General features: G+C 32.6%; 1 protein-coding gene across 1 annotated transcript in view; it reads left to right on the top strand.

Annotated features, from left to right (window-relative positions):
* LOC126884613 (facilitated trehalose transporter Tret1-like) overlaps positions 1–26,143 on the top strand; it is a 90,385-nt gene that overhangs the window by 49,236 nt on the left and 15,006 nt on the right. The window contains exon 2 of the mRNA XM_050650670.1: positions 19,301–19,461. Coding sequence (XP_050506627.1) covers positions 19,305–19,461 — 157 coding nt within the window. The 5' untranslated portion in view covers positions 19,301–19,304. The remainder of the gene's footprint in view (positions 1–19,300; positions 19,462–26,143) is intronic.

The raw sequence follows: 26,143 nt of genomic DNA, 5'->3' as shown, positions 1-26,143 counted from the left end.
ATGATAAGGCCAAAATTACTTGTTCTATCGAAAATTCATTTTTAGAAGAAAAATAATTGTTAACATCTGTTTTATTAAAAAAATGATTATCCTTTATCGTTTATAAATAAGGAATTGTCAAGATTGGATCGAAGAGAACAGAACAACTTAGAACGGGATCCTATAACATTCACAAGAAATAATACGAGGAAAATATCAATACCATATTTAAAAGGACTATCCGAGAACCTTTAAACAATAGGAAATAAATTCAACATTTCAACAACATTCAAAAAAACAAACACATTGAGATCTATTCTATCTAAAACTAAACCTAACAGCGAACAAGAAAGAACAAAGAATTGCATCTATAAAATACCTTGTGAATGCGAACAATTTTATTTAGGTGAAACATCAAGACCATTAAACGTTAGAATAAGTGAACATCAGTCTTATATTAAAAATAGAGAATTTGATAGGTCTCAAATATGTCAAGACGCATGGGATAATGAACATAGAGTTCAGTGGAGAGATTCAAGTATAGTCCTGAAAGAATCAGATAGTAAAAAGGGAAAAATCAAAGAAGCGGCTCTAATTGTGCTAAATGAAACCACTTGTGTCGCAAATTCCTCGGTATAATGTAGTAGGATGTGGTTACCCATATTGAAAGAGGAAGTCAATAGAAAGAAAATACCACGATTAGTAAGTTAATAACATATCGAGTTAGTACATATTTTATATTTGAGTATTATGTACTTATTGCATATCTATGTATTATTAATATTATTTATAATTTAAACATATTAAAGTCAGAATTTGGTATTAGTTTTTTGAAAGTAAATTAAATGTAAGACCAAATACTTACGATGTCGGGATAGTATCACGAGGTTTTTTCCTGGTTTTCCCTCGTGATTTACTATGGAATCTCTAACGCGAGAATTTTACTGTCATCGTTGCATTTGGTTGTCTTTTTAAAGACAGATCACATGCTATGATTTTTTTGTGACCAATATTCTTGAGTTGGGATTGATTTCATGTAATCTAATGAACTATCTTTTAGTAAAGTCGTCCCAGGAACGCAACTCATAAATATTGACGATATCATTTTAAAGTCTTCTACTTTAAAATGTATAATATACGTCTGAATTGCCAGTATAAATGAGTCAGATTAAATAAATTATTAGAAGAATTTTTTACTTAGCAACAACATTTTTGTTTAATTTAGTAGTATTTTGTATTTTGACAACGGCACCAGATTTACGTGTGTCGAAACGTTAATAACATTATTTTTTCAATTTAATTGTGGCTTATTTCCCATCTAAATAGTTAATCATAAAAATGCCACAAGGAAATAGCTTCAGGACAATACTAAATCTGTAATCTGTATCTGTATTTAAATTTTTGTAACCTTAAATTATGTCAAGTGATTATCTAAAGTTGCGGCATGTTTACGTTCTATGCACTTTGTATCGTCTGTTGATTTCCTCCCTTGGTGTAAAAAGTTTAATGACTTTATCAAGCGCGAAATTTTTGATCACGCATTCGTTTGTTTTGTCAACAAAGTTATCAATAATATGTTATTAGCTGGACTATTGGTTTTTACGTTCTTTATGAGGTGAAGTAATTAATTTTATTTATTGTTTACTTTGTTTAATGAATTATCAGTAACCCATAATATATTAATTCTGGTAATATTCAATCACATTTTAATATTTTTTCCTGTTTAATATTTTTTGTGTATTTGTTTATTACTTGTTTTTGTTTCCTGTGTCTAACACTTATTATTTTCTTTTAAATTATCGAAATAAATAAAGATTTTTTGTCATAATATTAATTTTTTTTATTGAGCTCTGGACTTAGACTGACAATATAGAAACTTAGTCGATGGTGTCCAATACAGGGTGAGGCAAATAAAGAGCCTATTAGAAACATCTCGAGAACTAAAGGCAACAGAATCATGAAAATTGGAATAAAGGGGTTTTGAAGGATGATCTATTAAATGAAAATATTTTCATATCTTTGCAACTTCCGGTTACCGGAAGTTGCTTATAACTTCGTTTTTTTAATGGGACACCCTGTATATTTTTACATTTTTGGATTCTCTTTGAAGTCTTCTTTCTTAAAATATGAGGTTTTGTAATATTATACAGGGTGTTTTAAAAGATAATTACGTTTTTTTATTAATTTTGTAGCAAAATTAACACCCTGTAGAATTGTAGCAGTTTGACATCTAAAACTCTACTTACGTTCAAATGGTTTTAATATACTCTACTATTGTTAAGAATCATTAGTATAGCTAAATTTTTGATTTTAGTATACAGGGTTGGTCGAAACTCGGAATGAGTATTTTCTGAGTTTTCTTAAATGGAACATCCTGTATTTTAGTATTGTAATGAAATGATATTTTATGGTAATTTTTTATTTCTTAAGCATTCCCTATACCCGACTGCTTTAATTTGTGCTTAATTGTTAATCGCACCAACAATCTTTATTACGTAGGTAGGTATTTTGATAGCTAAACCATTATTGGTAATTTTAAGGACCAGTCTGGATTAATATGCATTTATTTCTGAAAAATTATTTGGGATTGAGTATTTTCACGACCAACCTAATAAAATTCTACGTATTTTTTGTTGCAATTAATGTTTAGCTTGAATCACCAATAACTCACAAATTAAAGCAGTTAGGTAGGTATAGGGAATGTTAAAGAAATAAAAAAGTACTATAAAATATCATTTCACTACAATAAAAAAATACAGGTGTTCCATTTAAGAAAACTCAGAAAATACTCATTCCGAGTTTCGACCAACCCTGTATACTAAAATTAAAAATTTAGCTATACTAATGATTCTTAACAATAGTAGAGTATATTAAAAATCATTTGAACGTAAGTAGAGTTTTAGATGTCAAACTACTACAATTCTACAGGGTGTGAATATTGCTACGAAATTAATAAAAAAACGTAATTATTTTTTAAAATACCCTGTACAATATTACAAATTCTCATATTTTAAGAAAGAAGACATCGAAGAGAATCCAAAAATGTAAAAATATACAGAGTGTCCCATTTAAAAAACGAAGTTATAAGCAACTTCAGGTATAACCGGAAGTTGCAAAGAGATAAAAATATTTTCATTTAATAGATCATCCTTTAAAACCCCTTTATTCCAATTTTTATGATTCTGTTGCCTTTAGATCTCGAGATATTTCTAATAGGCCAGTTATCTGCCTCACCCTATATACGCTGTACGTAGCCTATGGCGTCTATTGGATACTACCAGCTAAGTTAGTGGTCACTTTAAGTCACCCCGTAATTTAAATTTGTTTTAGAATTTCTCGTTTTTAACTATTTTTGGTTGTAAGATAATTTTTGTTCTTCAAAGTTTATTAAAAGTAACGAAAATGAACTATTTCCTATGGCGAGCGTGACGTAGTACGCAGCCTACATCATCTATTGAAGACCACAGCCTTAGTGACTTGCCTTTTATCAATTATTTTATATAAAAACTTTCTTCTTTTAATTCTTTTGATTATTTGTTCGGCAAAGTTTGACAATTTTTGCAATATTATAAGTCGCAAAATGGATTTTTTGTTGGTAATTTTCATCTAATTATAATAACATTACCGCTATCAATCATATTATGATCCAACTCTAGTTATATTCCATATGTGACGTAGTTATCATTTGATTGTATTTAAATTAACATCTGGTTTGCACTAATTTGGTTATATATACGTTATCTTATACGTTATATAATTTAAAATCAATTTGATAAGTAAGATAATATTAACTATCCATTTACTTATCCTATATTCAAGGCCTTCAATAATCTCGAGTGCCTTTAATAGAAAAAAAACCAAAATATAATTTTTAATTATTTGAATTACGGCAGAGTTTCAGTTTCTACTGTCACTAGTTTTTACTACATACTCGTATAAATCAGAATATTGCATTGGTTGCATTGAATCTTGTACCATTTTTAACTCTGGATGATTTTTAATCATCTCTCCAGTTTTGATCCAGGTATTCTTTTGCCCTGCTTTTTGGCATCTTATCTGCTTTCTGTATGCTTCTACTTTCGCCTCCTTCTCCATCCATATATTTAATGGAGAGAGGTCAACCATCACCTCCATGTCGGTGGTTGGAGTAGTCGACATCGTTACTGTTATTAAGCATGTTATTATTAAGCTTGCTTGTCGTTGAAGCTTATTCAGTTTCTCTCTGGTGGTCTTTAGTTGACATTTAGCATATCATTCTCTTGGCAAGATTTGCGGTCTTCTTTTTCTTTTGGCATCATAACCCTTCATGGTTTTCAGGTCGTCTTCCACGTCATCCAACCATTTCGTCCTGGGTCTTCCTTTTTTCCGCCTTCCTATCGGCTTCCACGGCAACATCTTCTTTGTCGTTTTGATGTCTTCTGGTAGCTGAACATGTCCCAACCACGTCAGTATTTGACTTGTCACAAACCTTATAATGTCATACCCTTCATTCAGTTCATTAACCTCGTCGTTTCTCCAGATTCTCCATGTGCCTTCTTCCCCTTGCACCGGGCCATATACTTTTCTCAGTATTGTTCTCTCGAATGTCCTGAGTTGGGCTTCATCTTTTTTCGTCATTCAAAAATGTCAGCTAGATATGCCAACCGTGACAAACATTCTTCATAATAGGACAGTTTGTTCACGTCATTTTTTTTTTCAGTTAAAAGCATTAAAACTTCTGACCTCAGTTCAAAGAGAAGGGTGAAAATTTTTCCTCGAGATAACCATCACACTTATATTTGCAACAGAAGAGTTTTGAACTTGCCACCCATATCTTCACATATCAAGGAGAATAATCTTGAATTAAGAGCTTGAATTAACGAGTATAAAGTATGCGATAAAATAAATATCATATTTTCTGGCACACTTTTAGCAGCTTATTCTTCTCGATGTAGACCCAATGTGTACTTCTGCATTCAGAAGCAACTTTCTTTATCTTTGCTGCTAGTCCTCTCAATTTTCCTGACATAGCTTTTGCTCCATCTTTACATCAACCAATACACTTTGACCAAGGAACGATTAATTTGAGCACATATTCATTTCTTGTATTAAAAATGAGTTCCGCTGTAGTGTTCGATTCCTATCCTATGTAGTGATAAGTGGTTTGCATAACAAAAACTCTTCTACAACTTCTTCATGAAAATAAAATCGTACAAATACGAGTAGCGCTGAAGTTACTATGGAACCTAATTCTAAGCAAAAACTGTTCTATAATTTTTTTTCGAAAACTCAATACCTTTTGAGTTATTCATGGTTGAAAATTGGCCATTTTCATTGAAATATAACACCTTTTCAAACGGTTTTTTGCGAATACCTTAAAAACAATGCATCTAACTAAAAAAATTAGGATATTAAACATTTTTGTAGCTCATAAAAAAACAAAGAGATTCGTTCCTTCTTCAATCTTCTAGTTATAACCCAAAATAATATATGGTTGGCAAAAAGAGTTTGTTTTTTTGGTGCATGCTCAAATCAGTGTATTCAACTTGAAATAACAGAGAAACGGTCGATTTTAGGTGTATAATGCTACCAATACCTTTGCTTGAAAAGTCCTTTCAAATAAGCAATATTAAATGTCGATTACATTCAAACTAAGCGAGATATGCCGCAAAAAATTGATGACTAACGAATTTTAAGAAAAAAATTGAGAAGTGTATTTAACCCCTCATCCACAAGAATTTAAATGCATCGTTTTCCTTCTACAATAAATTTTACTACAGTGTTATTTTTGTGTTCAAAAAGTTGAGCGGGTTTAAAATGAATGGTTTTTGAAAAAAAATAAGATCAAATTATAGAGCGCATATTTTAATTTTCTTGAAAATCTTCCTTTTTCTCCATGTAACTTGAAAATTATAAGAGATACTGTCATAAAAAATAAAATCAAAATGTTTATTTAGAAAAAACCTACATTTTTGTATGGCATCTTTTTTGGCATCTCTTACCATTTTCGAGTTACATAGAGAAATAAGAAAATTTTTAAGAAAATTTAAAAATGCGCTCAATAATTTGATCTTATTTTTTTTAAACCATTCATTTTAAACCAGCCCAACTTTTTGAACATAAACAGAACACTATAGTTAAATGTATTGTAAAAGGAAAACGATGCATTTAAATCCTTGTGGATGAGGGGTTAAATATACTTCTCATTTTTTTTAAATACGTTAGTCATCAAATTTTCTACAGTTTATCTTGCATAGTTTGAATGTAATCGACATTTAATATTGCTTATTTTAAAGGTCTTTTCAAGCACAACAAAAGTTATTGGTAGCATTATACACCTAAAATCGACCGTTTCTCTGTTATTTCAAGTTAAATATACTGATTTGAGCATGCACCAAGAAAACAAGTTTTTTTCACTTACCATATCTTTTTTTGTGTTATAACTAGAAGATTCATAAGGGAAAGAATCTCTTTGTGATTTTATAAGCTACAAAAATGTTTTATATGGTTTTTGTAGTTAGATGCATAGTTTTTAAGGTATTCGCAAAAAACCGTTTAAAAAGGTGTTATGTTTCAATGAAAATGGCCAATTTTCACCCAGGAATAACTCAAAAAGTATTGAGTTTTCGAAAAAAGTTATAGAACAGTTTTTGCTTAGTATTAGGTTCTCTAGCAACTTCCGTAGTTATTTAAGCAAACAATTTTCCACCCGCGAAAAGGGGTGGGAACAACCCCCAAGACAAAAGCACACATCGGCATAGGGTAGACTTTGTTTCTTGGGCTATTCCCTACTTACTGTGAAAATATCACGTAAATCGATATAGTAGGATGGAATTCGGAGCCACATAGCCTCATTGACTGCCCTATGTCAATATTTTTGCTATTTAATATATCTACAAGCTTTTTATGTTGAACTTTATCAAATGCCTTTTCAAAGTCTACAAAACATAAATACATATCCTGATTCATGTCCATCCATCTCTGGGCCAGCACATTCAAGCCGTACAAATCATCTCGTGTGCTCATACCATTTCTAAAGCCAAATTGTATGTCACTGATTTCATATTCGAGAGTTTTAACAATTCTGCTGTGTATTATTTTCAAAAGCCCTACGACTTATTAAAAAATAATTTATGGAAGCAAAATCATCGAAATATTAAAAATTAACAAATGGTATCCAGGTAATTTTTAAAATAAACAGTAATCTTTAACGACTGACACGTCTCACTATGCCTTTTTTCAAAATGGGTCAAAACACAAAAGCAAAAAAAACTGTATTTCCCATAATGATAAAATGATTTACAACTAAAATTAAAAATATTAAACAGAAACGTTTATACGATTTAAATAAACATGCTTTCCAAGAAAAAGATCTACACAAGACGCAAAGTTTGTTCTTAGATAACTTAAACAAATAATATTCGACTTAGTTTTATCGATGATGGTGTCTCGGAACCAAAGAAGCACTATTCGCGCATAAAGTCATGCTGCAGATCTATCTATTTCTATCTATTTCTTGGTAATAACCACCTCAGTTTAGAATTAAGACAAAAAAAAAGATGAAGTCTTATGTTTGGTCAGAATTGCTGTATGGAGTAGAAATATGGACAATAAAAATGCCAACGATAAATCAAATTGAAGCATTAAAATGTGAATATGTATGCTCTACGTGGGCAGTCTTGTACTACGTGCATGTACCTGATCGCCTGTATAGCAATGCCGCAATCACAAGAAGGCGAGAAAAGTTTACTTTGTCTGTAAAGGTAGTCGACGCATATTCCGCAGTTTGTTCCGATTCGATTGAGGTCTTCCCAAATCTTACAAAGACGTTCAAATTCGTGAGGTTTGTCTGAGATGTAAAGTAGTCTATCGTAATGGGGATTTGTCTCACTTTTTATCTCCATCAGTCATTTAAATCAAAATTGGAAAGATGTAGCGCTTGAGTGGATTTCAGAGGGGGTAACCTGGATTTGAGACGATTTCCAAGAATATCGGAAATGCCATTGTGGACTAGAAAGGGTGGGTAGCCCCAATGTGAGGGTAGATATAATTGTGCCCATTATCATGGATATAGCATGGTTTAGCTGAGGGTGCACAGTAATCTGCCACTGGGTATATCAAGCCAAGAATGGAGCAGAGTTTATGTATTATATTGTTCTTCTTCTTCACGTGCCATATCAGAATTATTTGACGTTGGCGATCACCATTGCGAAGGCTTCTCGATCTTCTGCAATATGGAATAATTGTCCTGCATTTGATATTTGAGTCCACTCACGAATGTTTTTCAACCAAGAAACTTGTTTTCTTCCTACACCTCTACGGCCCTTTATTTTGCCTTTAAGGATCAGTTGTAATATTTTATATCGACTTCCCCTCACTATATGTACCTGATGGTATTCCGGGGTATATATTTAAAGCATGTCGCGACTACCTTCCAAAAAATAGTAGATAATAATTATTTTCCGAAATTGTTTAAAGTGACTAAGGTAACTCCTATCCATAAAAAAGGTTCAAGAAATGATTGCAAAAATTACAGACCTATTGCAATTTTGAATTGTATAGCAAAAATTTTTGAACACATCTTACATGAAAAAATGTATGCACATGTATAGAAAATGATATGCCCACAACAATATGGATTTTGTAAAAATAAATCTATTGAAGCTAATTTATTATTATTTACTAATTATATTAATGATGTCATAGTCAACAAGAACCAGGTAGACGTGGTATACACTGATTTCGCCAAAGCCTTCGATAAGGTCAACCATGATATTCTATTAGAAAAATTATTGTACTTTGGGCTAAGCAATTCATTGCTAGAACTTTTTGTAACATACTTGACAGATAGATGGCAATTTGTATCATATAAAGGAGATAAATCGGAGGTTTTCCTGGTGGAATCAGGTATACCACAAGGTTCAAATTTAGGACCGCTATTATTTTTACTGTTTGTGCATGAATTACCTTCTTTAATTACATCTCGGTGCCTTTTATATGCGGATGATTTAAAAATATTTAGAGAAATTAAAGATTTGAATGATTATTTTCAATTACAGTACGATTTAAACGAGATTTATGATTGGTCAATACGTAATAAACTGTATTTTAATTTGAACAAATGTACGATCATGACATATAGTCGTCAGGCAAACCCTAGTTATTTTATGTACAATATGGGAAATAATAACTTACATAGGGTCAATGAAGTGATGGATCTTGGTATTACGTTTGTAAATAATTTAAGTTTCAACTCACATGTGCAAAATATTATGTCTCAGTCATACAAAATGATGGGACTTATTAAACGTGTAACATATAAATTTCATAATATCGACTCAATTAAACGGCTCTTTAATTCATTTGTTAGAAGCAAATTAGAATTTGGGAGTATTGTCTGGAGTACCTTAATAAATAGTGGTCACATGAGCCAAATTGAATCAATTCAAAACAAGTTTATTAAATATTTATTTTACAAAAAGCATAAAATATCGCCAGAATATGATTCGTGTCAACCATTAGGAAAAGAATTTAATATAAAAAAATTAGAGCAAAGAAGACTTCAACGTTGTTTAATTTTTCTCTATAGACTATGTAATCACTTAATAGACTCGCCTGATCTTTTGGGGCAAATACAATTTTATATCCCGGATCACAGAACCCGTCGAAGAAAAATATTATTTTTTGTAAATACTTCTAGCCCACTTAATAAAATGTGCCAAATTTACAACGATTTAACAACAACCACTCGTCTGGAATTATTTGGAATAAACTTGCAATTATTTAAACGTCTATTGCATGAATAATATAAAGAGAGGTTTTTTTATTATTATTATTTTTAACGTTTTTGCTGGTAAGCATCTGTCGTTTTTGTCTGTATTACCTCGAATTATTACATTATGTGCATGTTGTACTAAACTGTTGTCATTGTAGATACGGATACATGTAAGTAGGGAAACCTGTTTGTATCTGTTATTAATAAATAAATATGTCCCAGATAAGACATTTTTCGATGTTTACCAGTCGTTAGCAGTTCTCTATCTTTGTTGACCTTCCTTAGTACTTCTTCATTAGTTTTTCTTGCTGTCCAGGGTATCTTCAGCATCCGTCTATGAATCCACATTTCCAATGCTTCAATTCTGTTCATAATCGATACTTTTAGCGTCCACACTTCTGCACCATACAAAAGTACGGACCAAACATAGCACTTGACCATTCTTTGTCTTAGTTCTAAACTGAGATGATTATTGCAAAGAAATGACTTCATTTTCGTAAAAGTGGTTCTAGTCATTGCTATTCTACGTTTTATTTCTATGTCTGGATCTAGTTGGTCCGTTATCACAGTTCCCAGATATGTCATTTTGTGAACTTTCTCAACTTGGACTCCGTTTAATTGAAGCTTTGCATCGGGATGTGGGTCACGACTAAACACTAAAAATTTGGTTTTGTTTGAGTTTATTTTAATGCCCATTTCCTCTCCCACCTCGTGAATACGATCAAGCAGAATTTGGAGACCTTCAATATTATCTGACAGAATTACTGCATTGTCTGCATATCTTATCACATTAAGTAGTTCTCCGTTGATTTTTATTCCATATGGCTGTCTCTCAAGTGCCTTTTTAAATAACTGGTCCGAGTAAACATTAAACAATGTTGGTGACAAAATGCAACCTCGTCTGACGCCTCGTTGTATGGAGATTTCATCGGTGTAGTTATCTCCAATTTTGACCGTAGCAGTTTGATTCCAGTACAAATTTTTAATGACAAGAATATCTTTGTCATCTATTCCGATATTTTTTAGTATTTGCATTAATTTTACATGCTGTACTTTATCGAATGCCTTTTCGAAGTCCACGAAACATGCAAATACATCTTTTCTTTGATCACGGCATTTTTGTAATAGGATGTTAAGCGCAAAAAGTGCCTCCCTGGAACCCATAGCATTTCTAAAACCAAATTGGGTATCTTCGAGATCTTCTTCGCATTTCCGTCTAATTCTGTTGTGAAGTATTCTTAGGAAAATCTTAAGAGTGTGGCTCATTAGGCTAATTAATCGATATTATATTGTTAGGGGTTTTTAGTTTTTCTACTGTTTTTGTCAGACGTTCTTTAATTGTGAGCGTTCTGTCTGCAAATAGGATAAAAATTGTAAAGTCAATCAGCGTTATTTACACGAATTAGTATTAATCAGTTAACAAAAATCAGCACGTATCCTTATTTTTGCACAGCTTCAACCAGATAGGTGGTAGCAGTAACCACGACATTGCAATTTGTTAAGAACATCAGCCATTAATAGCTATTCGGCAATATTAAAGATCAAATACACTTGAAGACAAATTCAAACCCTAAAGTTGGTTGAATGCACACTAAGAAAAGTGAGGAAATTCTAAATTATTATGTTGTTTCTTTTTCTTCTTTAGGTGCCGTCTTCTTAGTGAAGGTTGGCGATGACTTCTGCAAAGTCTTCTCCATTTTGGGCTTTTCTTATTAAACTTTGAAAGTCTAATCCTGTCCATTCTTTGATGTTGCGCCGTCAGATCATTTGTCGTTTATCCGGGCAGCATCTGCCTTCTATTTTCCCTTCTATAATAAGATGAAGGAAGTTATACCTATCTGTCCAAATATCTGTCCAAGATAAGATGTTTTATGTTTCTAGACAATCTCTGCGAGTTCACGTTCTCTATTCATACGCCTTAAAACTTCTTCATTTCTAACGTGGTCGAGCCATGGAATTTTCAGCATACGACGAAATACCCACATCTAAAAGTTCTCTTAACGTTGTAACGATCTGACTGTTAACGTCCAAGCTTCCATGCCGTGTAATAGTACACAATATACATAACATTTTATCATCCAATATCGTAGGGACAAGTCAAGATTACGGGTAGTGAGTAACTGTCGCATCTTAAAGGAGTTTCTTGTCTAAAATAAGGTGTTAGAAAGAAGGTGTTTCTTGTGTGTTCTATTCTACATTTAACCTCTTGTTCTTGGTCTAAAGTTTCATGTATCCAACATGCTAGGTACTTAAACTTTTTCACTTGTTCAACGAGATTGTTGTTGACTAGAATGTTTACAACTGGTGTGTGCTTGTTGTTTACATTATACAAGAATAAAAAACCGCTAAACGCCGTAAAAATGAGTGGCGCATACGATATTCCAGCTAAAAAATATCTGATACCTATGAATATTACGTGGCGCGAAAATATATTTTCATTTTGATGCAAAACAAAATTCTAGTTTTATTTTAAAATATTTTTTATAATATTTTCTTTATTTGAAGTAAAACGTGCCACAAACTTTGATACAGTTTAAATTTTGAAACTTTTTGTGGCGAGTTTACTTCAAATTTAGCAAATATTCTGGAAAAATCTTTTAAAATAAAACCAGAATTTTGTTTTGCATCAAAATGGAAATACATTTTCGCGACACGTAATATTCATATCAGATCTTTTGTAGCTGGAATATTGTATGCGCCACTCATTTTTACGGCGTTTAGCGGTTTTTTAGTCTTGTATCAGGAGTTTTTCAAAGTTATTTATAAATTAAATGTATGAAGTTGAATGCAATGTTTCTCGATTATACGTTAAGCTTTATAAATGGTCGCCTTTGTCGCATTATCTCCCAAATGATCTAATGTCCATCGAATGTACACTCGATTGTTTTTCTATTCGAAATAGATTGAAAAACAATATTGGGATGGCCGGTAAATGAATTCGGATTACCCGTTGCCAGATCAAATTTAGCGTCGTAACCACTACAACTACATAAACCATTTCGGGAATAATCGTTAATTTAATTATATTTTGTAGCTTAATAACTTCTAAAAGGCTTAACCGATTTTGATCACTAAACATGAGTTCGAAACGTATTGACAAGTAGTATCTGATGCACATAAGGTCAAGTATGATAACTAAAGCTATTACAGGAATTATTGAGCTTGAAAATCCGTTTTTCCCATATGAAATAGATTTGATCATACTTATGAAGCCTATAACTCAAAAATTCGAATTTTCCCGGATATGAGGTATACACCGTTAGATTTGTCTAGAGTCCTTCTACAAACGCTCAGTTATTGACGCAATTCTTAGGTTGAAATTTTGAGTAATTGTCGAATAAGCAAAATTTTCAAAGTTCAGTTTTTCAGTTTTTTGGCTATGCTGAGCCGTGTGTATGTCTGTTCCTGACGGCTTTAACACCATTTGAAAGCTTAACTCAACACTATTGATTTGGTGTATTTGCGGTTCTCCTGTCTCTTCTTGAACTGAAGATATATACCCCCAAAATATGCAGTTTTGTACCTACCAAGTCCTATAGCTGGCTTATTGGGTGGTCAAAAGTCACAAACTAGACCGGTTCTGAATCGGACCTGACCCCTTCTTCAAACACAGAAAAAAACATTTAGATTAGTTTAACTTTTCCACACACATACATACATACATATTCACACACATTTTTCCTTTTTAAATAGAAATTGAGTAATATTTCTAAACTCGGTAACTTTTGAAAGGTATAAACGATTTTCAAAATTAGACATGCGTTGGAACGGTAATGAAAAGTACTATTATAAGCCGCAAAGGTCGAACTTAAATTTTCGAAGTTTTTGGGAGTTTTGGGGACGAGAACGAAAAACAGACCCTAAATAGGTAGGGCCGTAAAATCCACACCCTTGGACCAAAATGGATGGTTGAAATATGAATGGGTGAGTCTTTTCCTGATTTTTAAGATGGGAGTTGGTCCAATTTTCAGTTCAGTCAGATTTAGAAAATCGAAAATTTCGTGTATACATAAATATAGTGTCGCGTGTAGGGGGGTTGTGCGCCACTAGCGAGAACTGCCGTTCTCTGGTAATAAACGTGACAGTAAGAAATTAGACAATTTTTTTTTATAAACAAATGAGTATCTGTCACTTAAACACTCATAGTTTCTTTAAAAAATGATAACAATAATAAACTCCAATGTTGGTTATTCCCGTTTTATACAGACATTCTAAATATACTTCTGACAGGGCACCCGTTTTAGAATTCTTTTCCCCATTAGAGATTATAGAGTGGAATTTACCATAAATTCTAATTTGGGGGTAGTTGCCAACATCCTATGACGTTAGTCCGATCTGGATAAAACTAGTAGTGATTCACAAATCAATATCCAGAAGAAGTTTTACTCTTTTGTTGGGAGAGCGCGATATAGTTAAGTTAAATGGAAAAAATTTTTGAAAAGAAAATTTGTGAGTAAAAAACTGCAGAAGAGAAAATGGGAATTATTTACAATTCTTTGTGTACACGTGTTTATGTTGATTATAAATCCAGGCGTAATGGTGAATTCAAACAGTGTTTTTTTCATGTGAGTTTTGAAATTTTTCGATTTTTATCTTAATTTTGAGCAATAGAAATTAAAAGTTTATTTATACTTTTATCAATGTTTTTAACTTTTAGATACGGTGGCTCCATCTACTACTTGTTTTAATAAATTGATAACATTCTGTTTGTTTAAAAATAAATAGTACTTCAATCACGCATATATATTAAATCATATCTGAAAAAAAAGACTCGTGGATAGAATGATCAAATATTTAATTTTTTTTCAGATTTTTTTAGGATAACTTAATTAGAGTAAACTAGATAAATCACTTCTTTATTAAAAAGAACTTATTATTTGATAGATGTTTCCGTGGAAAAAAAATGGTTATTATAATATAAGATACTGACTAAAAAAAGATTATTCTGCTTAATCCTAATTACTAGAGTTCGGATTTAAAAGCATAAAGAAACGCAAAAAAGCGCTTAAAAAGCATAAAAATTTTACAAAAAAAAGCATTTTATTATACAAAAAAAGCATAAAAATAAGTATATAAATTTTGACAAACCATTTTTTTAAGAAAATATAAATATATACCTAATTATCTCTAGGCTTAGCTTAAGAACTAGTCAAGACCTATTATAAATTTAATAATAAAATATAATAAACAAAAAAAAATAGATAACTGAATAAAAAATGCTTTAACTTAATTTTTATATATGTTTAGATGACGGAAAATGTATCATTTTTGTTTAAAGCATGAAATAACTAATTACTCATTAAATGTTCCATTGTAAAGTTTCGGCACCTATCACTCAAAACATTTTTGTATATCTAAAAGCTTCTTTCAACGTCCACACTGGTTACCGATGCATACTTATACTTTGCCCCTACTGCCGGATCCATATCTATAATCCTTCAAGGTGTTCTCAATTTAAAACTGAATATATTTTCTTCATCTTTTGAAATCCTTCGTTTTTTTAATACGTCTTTGAATTTTGTTAATACTATCTGACCAATTTTTCCAGGGATACCTTCCATCTTTTTTTCAAAACTGTTTATTTTTTGGATCGACTCAACTAATGAAATTTGCTGTTTCTCCAAATATTTTATTGTTTCGCTCACAGAACAAAAGTTGCTTTTGATAAAAGCAAGATTGTTTTGTAATTCTGTTTCACCTAAAACATCCTGACAATATTTTATCGATTTGCTAACAGTCTCTTTAAGTTTCAATACGAAGCTTTTAAAATTTTCGAAATATTCGGCGTTGTATAAAGCTGCATCTAACTATCTAACCATCTACCCCACCGAGTTAACACTGGTTCCGGTGGGAATGGAGTGTTAGGGAATCTGTCTCCAAAAAGTTGCATCCTTAAATGAGCTTTAATGAATTTTTTTTCCATTTTTTATCAACTCATTAACAAGTGGAAATTCGTATAGTCTCAGCAACGCGATTCAGGCCGTGTGCTAGACACGTACAGTGAATTATATTTGGATAAAACACTTTAAGATTTTATGCTGTTTTGATCATATATGGTGCAGCGTCGAAAAGCATTAATATTATTTTGTTGGTGGGCAGTGGGCACAGCCTCGGGAAGATAAAAATTTGTTAAAGCGCCATTTACGAATCTTGGAACTGTATTGTTATTTATTGCTTCTAGTTCTTTTGAGCATACTAAATAACCCTTCGTCAAGATTTCTTCGTGAAGTACGCCTATAATTAAATTGGCGACATATATTCCATAAATATACGTAGTCTTGTCCACTGCAAATCAGATGTAATTGTTTCCCACTAGTGTTTTTACTTTTTTTCTGGCTTTACTGTAAATGCAATTAACATATTTTTTCGCAGAGTACTTTCATCTAGCACATGTTTTCGATAGTAGGTACTTTTCCAAAAATGATTTAAAACTTTCATTTTGCAATTTATTTAATGGGAGTTGAGTCCACAATTGCACTACATAGATCAAAATAAATTTCTGATGTTCGCAAATGCAAAAAATGATAATAGTATATAAAAAAGCACCAAATAAGCACAACAATTCAAAAAAGGCATAATAATTAAAAAGAAAGCAAAAAAAGCATAAAAGTCAAAATGACTAAAAAGAAAATAGTCCTGCCTGTATTATTTATCATAAGCATTATGCTTAGAAATCCGGACTACTAATTACTAATTACTCAAGAAAATTAAAATTAAAATTACAGTATAATTGATAAGATATCAATACCGAATAAAAATACTCAAAATGTATCCGATTTACCAAAATTTGATCAGACTCAAAATGGATACTATATCTAAGGTGCATTATAGCTACGAAATAAATAACTTGGTTCAGTTTTATCATTTTTGTTTATATTCAGTTTTTTATAATAGAATAGAATAGAAATATGCGTTATTGTCATGAAAAAATTTAACAATTTTATAGACAAAGCTTACAAGAATCATAAATAAAAACAATAACTAATATAATTTAAGACTAAGTTTTCACTCTAATGGCATATAAAACAACATAATGCTATTCTACACCCCACCAGAATGAAAACAATGGGAACCTTCTCTGGTTACACCTCCGAGGCTTCTACAATATGCAAGCCATACGGATGCTGAGACTAAGGAAGATGAGGGAATTCTACAATTTACAATTCACGTCCCATCTGGTCAGCGCGGTAAAGTTCCAACGAGAATGGTTCCCTTCGTACTCCAATCAGAGTAAATGTAAATCAAAAATGAAAATGAAAATTGAAAATGGTTATTCATTTTTGATTTACATTTACTCTGATTAGAGTACGAAGGGAACCATTCTCGTTGGAACTTTACCGTGCTGAGCAGATGGGACGTGAATTGTAAATTGTAGAATTCCCTCATCTTCCTTAGTCTCAGCATCCGTATGGCTTGCATATTGTAGAAGCCTCGAAGGTGTAACCAGAGAAGGTTCCCATTGTTTTCATTCTGGTGGGGTGTAGAATAGCATTATGTTGTTTTATATGCCATTAGAGTGAAAACTTAGTCTTGTTGTAGCAGTTGCCGCTAGGGCATCTATGCCATTTCGTTCGTTGCAATCCGGGACTGCACGTTGGGGTTTGTTTTGGTTGGATCAGGCAGAGCAGCATATGTGCCTCCTGATGAGAGACTAATAAGTTTCGAAACCGGTAGAGGTGCTTGCTGCACTCTCTGATTGGACTAGAATATAGTTCGGCTGTATTTTCGTTTTGCAACGAAATTGAAAATGAAAATGGTTATTAATTTTTTTTTTTAAATATAATTTACTAAAATTATACAAATCGTCAATATAAATAAAACATAATAGTGAAATAAAAATCAGTAACAATCTATTGCAAAATTAAAAAAAAATTGCAAATTGCGTAATCTACCTTAAGAAATTTAATAAGTAATTTAATAAGTTATGCTGCTCCATATGACACTCAAATATAGATTAAGATTCTACTTTTACATAAGAATACTAGTTATTGGTTAAGAAACTCTGCTATTGAATAATATGGTCTTTCAGATAAATAGGCTTTTGTCATTTTACGGAACTTGGGGAAAGATGTTGTAGATTTAAGTTGTAGAGGGAGATGCTTGTATAGTTTTTTGCAGAATATAATATAGATTTCTTTACAAACTCACTGTAAAGACATGTAGATGTTTACGAATTAAGCAAACAGTTTCTAAAATATATAAAGAAGGTAATGTTAGAATCCTGTGATCTTTGAAGTCGCTTCTGCAATGTGTTGTTCTTCTGAGGCCAAACAGATATCTTATTGCTCTTTTTTGTAATTTAAAAATAACATCGGATTGGGCAGCTGTACCAGTACCCCAAAAAGGCAGACCATATCGAAGATGGGACTCGAACAATAAAAAGTATGTTATTTTGGAAGAGGCTAAATTCATTTCCTTCGAAACAGATCTTATTGCAAAGCAAGCTGAGGATAGTTTCTTGCTTTACACATCGATATGAAGGGACCATTTAAGATTGCTATCTAAAAAAATACCAAGAAAATTTACAGAATCAACGATACTGATCTGACTGTTATGAAGAGGTAAGGGTTGAAGAGTTCCTTTATAGGGTAATGCTACTGTTTTATCTACGTTAAAAGAGAGTAAATGAGAATCGGACCAGGATTTTATTGTGAGTAGATCAGAAGTTATAGTAGCATGAAGAGTTGCGATATTTGAGTTGCTCCAAGTGATACTGGTATCGTCAGCAAAAAGTAAAACTTTTCCATCGATTTTTAAACTAGTGATGTCATTCATAAAGATAAGGAAAAGTAGAGGACCCAATACTGAACCTTGTGGTACCCCACATACAACATTTTTTAGACTAAAGTCTGTATCATTTGCTCTAACCAGTTTTTTCCTATTATCCAAGTAAGATTGAAACCAGTTCAAAGAAATACCTCGAATTCCATAGAAATCTAGTTTTTTTTATCAAAATGTCGTGATTTACACAATCAAAAGCTTTCCCATAATCACAAAAATCAGTGGCAGTGTGAAGATTATTGTTTAATGCTTGATTAACCTCATGTAGTACAGAAAACATGGCATCGGTGGTACATTTATTATACTGATTTTGTAATAAAATCTTGTTATCAACGAGAAAGGACATAAGTCGGGCTTTTATGAGTCTCTCAATAATTTTTTTGGAGAGTACCGGTAGTAATGCAATAATTTTTGAAACACTAGTATGTTCTGTAAAAATAATTTCATAATTATATCATTAACTGACCTTACCTACTAATAAAATATTCATAAGTTTACTTTACCCTTAAGTATTGATTTCTTTCTTTCAATCGAATTACTCACAAACAGCCTACTTTGGGCTGAATAACAAGTAATGGTCCCTGTTATGTGTAGGTATTCTAAAAGTCTAATTGTCTTTGATCAGAGTAAAATAATTTCCGATATTTTTGATTTATTCATTTCTTTCTTTCAATCGAGTCTTATCCACACATAAATCAAGTAAAAGTTAGCGTTTTTGTATGTTGATTATAAGAAATTTGTCGTCAAAGTTGAACTATATTCAATAATTTGATATTTTGCTTTCAGAAAAATGGAAAACAAGGAGGATCGTGGTTACAAAAAAGTACCAGTTCACGAAGAGGGCGTAGTTGAAGCAGCGTATGCGGCTGAAAGAGACAGTGTATATGTGACCACCACTCTTCCTGGGCCTACCAGTAGAAATTTCCTTTACATAGCGGCAAGTGCAGGTAAATGTCTAGTCTGAATAAGTAAACCAATTAGACCAGGTCATTTCGAACTTAAAGTACCGGAATACATCGATTTTTAAATACAGTACCTATCGACTTACAACTCTTTGCATTATGTTTGGGGTGACGTCAGGAAAAAAGTCTACAATAGAAAAATGGGTGGAAATGCTTAATTGCATCTACGGTGTATAAAATACGGTTCCATGACATCTCGTAACGCGACAGTTCGTAACCGGACAGTTGGTAACGGACAATTCGTAACAGCGACAGTTCCAGTGGCGGCTGGTCCTATGAGGCAGGTGAGGCAGTGCCTCACCAGTATACCAATCGACTATTTACGTTATTTCGTTATTTCATCATCAATTCTTTAAATACAATTTAACTGTTTGAAATTTGCTAAATAACTTATTTTCGTTATATCATCATCAATAATTCTTTAAATACAATTTAACTTTTTGAAAATTGCTAAATAATTTAATTTTTATTATAAAACTTTTTTTATTAACTTTATTTTTATGATAAAAAAAAATTAGTACGGCCCTGACCCGTTCTTCATAACACACCGATATACCTACTCTACAAGGTACCATTAGAGGCACTGCCTCTGATGGTACCTCGTCTAGCATATTACGAAGCCGACGGAGATCGGCCGGCAGCATGACTGAGAATAATTTTTGGAAGCGGGATTAAGTATCCTTTCAGAGGCAGGCAAAAATATGCCTCTAGCGTGGTTTTGCAGTTTTAGGTAGTTTGTTAGAGCAGTTTGTTCTAGTTACGTGTACTTACTATTAGTATAAGAGATACAATAGATGTTTAGAATATGTTATTATGCTCTGACTGACTGAAAGTCATTTGCCAATGTCAATTAAATAAATAAATTAATAAAAAAATTAGAAATTATGATTTCTTTCATAATAATTCATTTACTTTTAAGTACGCTGTTTATAAAATAAATAAAAAACCAAAAAAATAAAATTTAACCCTTAGTTTATTTAACATAAAAAAAACAATCTTATAATATAACCGTAATTTGCTTACTTGCTTGTTTCTATTTGCATATATGCAATACATTTACAATATAATAAAATTGGTTCTAAAATGAAATTATCACGTGTTTGCAGGTATATTGTTTGCGTACCATAATTTCATTTTGGCAAGTGATTAATAATAACAGAATCAGTCAACGGCCAAACCAGAATGATCCTAAGGGGGGCTACAACTGGTGGGTCTCTGGGGATATGGATTTAAGGCTTTAAGGATTTAAAGCATTTAAGGCTTATAACCCCCCCCCAGTTACGCCACTGGAATCAGATGTCCGTTGTTTTCATGTAGTATATAATGTAAATTTTGCTTAATATGGCTGTTCAAGTGTTCAACGCTGATGAGCCAACGACGAAACATCTGATTCATGCTGTTTTGATATGTGGTATCATATTAATTATTATTTTTAGCTAAAAAAACAGCTGCTATGAGTATGAACCTGTTAGAGACTTAGAACTTTCGTAGCTATTCTTTTGCGAATAAAATTGTTATTTAATATCGTTTGCAAGCCTTAAAATAAATACGGTGCCGTTCTGTGACGTTATGACGTCACAAAATCGACCTTCCGGCTATTAAAGAAAATCTAACCATAATAATAATAATCCTCAAGTGTAGTGTGCCTCACCATCTTGTACTATCACGAGCCGCCCCTGGACAGTTCGTAACGGCGACAGTTCGTAACTATACAAATTCGTAACGGGACAATTCGTAACCTCCAAATTGAATTATTCTGTTTATTGTTGTTAACGTGGAAACTAACTGTTATTACAGTTATAAATGAAATTATGTTTATCAATTTAACGAATCAGTATCAGGATAAACATTTTTAAGGCATTTCATATTTCGTGTTTCAGAATATAATAAAAGTAGTTAAACCAAGTATTAAAGTATTACAAGCCATCCCTCTTATCAACTATAACCGTTGATTGAATGCCCCAAAGCTATTACCAATCACAAGGTTTATTTTAATAACAGGTAATTATAATCTTTCCTTTACAAAATGTTTATTTAAAAAGTTTGGAATGTCTAAAGACGGTTGTCAGATTAAAGATTTATTAAATTTAAGGAATAATAAGAGTGATACAATTTTGAAAATAATGTTAAAAGTTTCTATGTACTTATTTAAATATATTTGTTTGTGTTTAAAGAATTTTAAATAGTCTTAAACACATATAAAATGTCTTAAACATGTTTATCCATACTGATTCGTTAAATTGATAAACATAATTTCAATAACGTATTTTTTATGGGAAATAAGCCACAATTTTACTAAAAAATGAATTTATTAACGTTTCGAAGCCCAAATCGGGTTTCGTTGTCAAAATACAAAATACTATTAAAATAAACAAACACGTTGTTGCTAAGTACAAAAATTCTTCTAATAATTTATTTAATCTGACTCATTTATATTGGAAATTCAGACGTATATTATACATTTTAAAGTAGAAGACTTTAAAATGATATCGCCAATATTTATGAGTTGCGTTCCTGGGACGACTTTACTAAAAGATAGTTCATTCGATTACATGAAATCAATCCCACATCAAGAATATCCGTCGCAAAAAAATCATAGCATGTGATCTGTCTTTAAAAAGACAACCAAATGCAACGATGACAGTAAAATTCTCATATAAACAAAGGATAATGAACATAGAGTTCAGTGGAGAGATTCAAGTATAGTCCTGAAAGAATCAGATAGTAAAAAGAGAAAAATCAAAGAAGCGGCTCTAATTATGCTAAATGAAACCAATTGTGTCGCAAATTCCTCGGTAGAATGTAGTAGGATGTGGTTACCCATACTGAAAGAGGAAGTCAATAGAAAGAAAATACCACGATTAGTAAGTAAATAACATATCGAGTTAGTACAAATTTTATATTTTAGTATTACTTATTGTATATCTATGTAATATTAATATTATTTATAATTTAAACATATTAAAGTCAGAATTTGGTATTAGTTTTTTGAAGGTAGATTAAATGTAAAACCAAATACTTACGATGTCGGGATAGTATCACGAGGTTTTTTCCTGGTTTTCCCTCGTGATTTACTATGGAATCTCTAACACGAGAATTTTACTGTCATCGTTGCATTTGGTTGTCTTTTTAAAGACAGATCACATGCTATGATTTTTTTGCGACGGATATTCTTGATGTGGGATTGATTTCATGTAATCGAATGAACTATCTTTTAGTAAAGTCGTCCCAGGAACGCAACTCATAAATATTGGCGATATCATTTTAAAGTCTTCTACTTTAAAATGTATAATATACGTCTGAATTTCCAATATAAATGAGTCAGATTAAATAAATTATTAGAAGAATTTTTGTACTTAGCAACAACGTGTTTGTTTATTTTAATAGTATTTTGTATTTTGACAACGAAACCCGATTTGGGCTTCGAAACGTTAATAAATTCATTTTTTAGTAAAATTGTGGCTTATTTCCCATAAAAAATACGTAATTATAAAAATGCCACAAGGAAATAGCTTCAGAACAACATAATTTCAATTATAACTGTAATAACAGTTAGTTTCCACGTTAACAAAAATAAACATAATAATTCAATTTGGACGTTACGAATTGTCCGTTACCAACTCTCAGGTTACGAACTGTCGCGTTACGAGGTGTCTGGTCACGATAAAATACATCCAAAGTGCATAAAATATCAAAATCAGTATATTAAGGGCCAGATCTTGTTACTTGAGGGTTTTTGGGGTCGCTAAACATGAATACTCCACCAGAACCAACCCCCAAAGCACCTGATACCCAGGGTCACCTCTAATACACGTCCAGAAGTTGGTCCTGATGGCGTATTCGTTTTTAGTGAGCCCAAGAACCCCCGAGTAATCTGCATCAATTAAGTGTCGAAAACCCTCCAAACTATAGAAGATGACGTGCCTTAGCAGTGACCCTGGGGATTAGGTACTCCGGAGCTCGGTTCTGAAGGCGCGTGCTCGTGATCAGCGACCCCATAAACTCCCGGATAATCTGTTTTATCAATTCAGTACCAAAAACCCTCGAAACTCCAAATAACGTGTCTTATTAGTAACCCTGGGCACCAGGTGCTTTAGGTGGCCGGTTTTGATGACATTCTCGTGTTCAGCGACATAAACATATCAAAATCAGTATATTGAGGGCCAGATCTTGTTACTCGAGGGTTTTTGAGGTCTCTAAACATGAATACTTCACCAGAACCAATCCTCGAAGCACCTGATACCCAGGGTCACCACTGATACACGTCCAGAGGTTGGTCCTGATGGCGTATTCGTTTTTAGTGATCCCAAGAACCCCCGAGTAATCTACATCAATTAAGTGTCGTAAACCCTCCAAACTATAGAAGATGACGTGCCTTAGGAGTGACCCTGGGGATTAGGTACTCCGGAGGTCGGTTCTGAAGGCGTGTACTCGTGATCAGCGACCCCAAAAACTCCCGGATAATCTGTTGTATCAATTCAGTACCAAAAACCCTCGAAACTCCAAAAAAACGTGTCTTATTAGTATCCCTGGGCACCAGATGCTTCGGGGGGACGGTTTTGATGACATTTTCGTGTTTAGCGACCCCAAAAACCGCCAAGAAACAAAATATAGGCCTTAATATACTGAATTTGACATTTTTAGCTCTTTTGAATGTATTTTACGCACTATAGATGCGATTATGGTATGCATTTCCACCAATTTTTCTATTGTATACTTCTTTCCTGGCGCCTTCTCGAACACAATGCAAAAAGTTGCAAGTTAAAAACCGCTTTATTTTTCCTAAATGTCCTTCCAGGGCTTGTTCTTATCAATAGCACTAGTAAACGTATATTTGGTTGCATAACTCACTGTGTTTGGTTGGAATATTGACTGTGAAACTTTATCTACAGTAAAAATGGAATATTATACGTCTTGTGGTAGACGGATATGTGATTACAGCAGGATCCACCATTTTCTATTGCAGATTTGTGTTCTTCGTAAAAAAGTTAGCAAATTTTATTCAAAACATTTTTGTCGAATTGTTGATAGATGTCGCTATAAGTGGAAAAAAGGTAATTCCTGATACCCTTGGAAAATTATGGAAACGGTTTAATATCTCGAGAAATAAACTTCTAAATGATTCTTTATTTTTCAAGAATCTATCGAATGATACCAAACAAAACCTTCACCCCTACCTCCTGGTGGAGGACGTGGGCAACTTTAAAATACTAAACAGAAAACTCTATTTTTAGTGCATATTCGGATTCGGATTCTACGTGAAAAAGCAAACAAGTTTTATCTGAATTTTTTTCCATTCACGATAGGTGTCCCTGTAACCGCAAAAAAAAACAACTAGATATCAAAAGTCAACAAATTAATGTATGCAAACTTAAAACAAATTTTATGGTACTTACCCAATACAGTTTTTACGTAGAAAATGAATCTGCAATATAATGAAAAATGAAAAATCACAATCGAAAAATTATCTCTAATAAAAGTTACTTTATGTTTGCAAAAGAAATCCAATTCTGTAGTAAAAAATGGGGATTCTTATAAAGATTTCAGAGTTGGCCCCTTCATTACCATAGGGGAGTTGGTATGGGGGATTGTGTTTGGTGTCATTCCAAAGGTTGTTGAAAAAAAAATATAGCGTTTTGTGATGTGAAATATTCGACAATCCCGCTTCTTTTGACATATAAGGTATCAAAATTTATGCAATAGGGAATATCATATGAGCGTATCTACCTATATGTATTTCTATAATATTTTAATATTCTTCTACTAGGTGTCATAAACTGAAAATTTCTTAGTATATGTTTATTTTTGTATGTAATTCTACTCTATTGGATCTTTACTCCTAATTTCAATTTTTTGCTAGTCCTTTTGACAACATCTCATTAAATTACAAACTGAGCCATTTTCTTTGAATCTGTAAATATTAGCAAGCTCTTCTTTTTCTTCTTCTTCGTTTTATGCAGATATGACTGTCTGTTTTTCAAGGTGCCTCCAACAAGTTGACAAGGTGACTCCTATTGGAGAACCGTCTCTCGACGTCCTGACTACTCTATTTGTTGTCATTCGGCTTATTGGTCGTTCCATTCTACTCTTCTGTTCTTCACCCAGTTATTAATGTTGTCCACCTTGTATCTCCGTCATATAATCTGCACTTCTAGCTCTATCCCATAATATCTTATCGTCTCTGCTGTTTCTAGTATTCTTTTTGTCCTTTCTGTATCAGGTCGTATTTCTGCCGCGTGTGTCATTATTGGTCTGATTACTGTTTGGTAAATTCTGCCTTTCACTTCTTTTCCGATATTGATATTTCTCCATATTGTTTCATTCAGACAACCTGCGGCTCTGTTATTGCTTTATCCACCTGATCTTCCACTTCTGTTTCGAGCTTTTGAGCTAGAAGCTCTGAGGTGAAATTGTTGAAATTTCGGGGTCTATCGAGTAGCTCTGTGGTTACCACAGCCGGTCCCAAGCACAGTATAAAGATGGACAGTAGAACCACTCTCCGAAAAATTGGAAGTAAAATCTTCAGTCGCGCATGGCGACCACGCAATGTTCCCAGTCGCTTTTGCCCCACTCTCGCATTGCTAGTCGCGTAGAAACGTACGGGTTTTAACAGGGAAAACCCGCATCCACCACTGCCGGTATTACTTCTTGAGATCAAAGTGCCGAC

Source organism: Diabrotica virgifera, chromosome 5 (assembly GCF_917563875.1).
Source record: "Diabrotica virgifera virgifera chromosome 5, PGI_DIABVI_V3a".
Taxonomy (NCBI): Eukaryota; Metazoa; Arthropoda; class Insecta; order Coleoptera; family Chrysomelidae; genus Diabrotica; species Diabrotica virgifera.
Note: the sequence above shows the minus strand (reverse complement) of the source record. Positions and strands in the feature narration are given on the sequence as shown.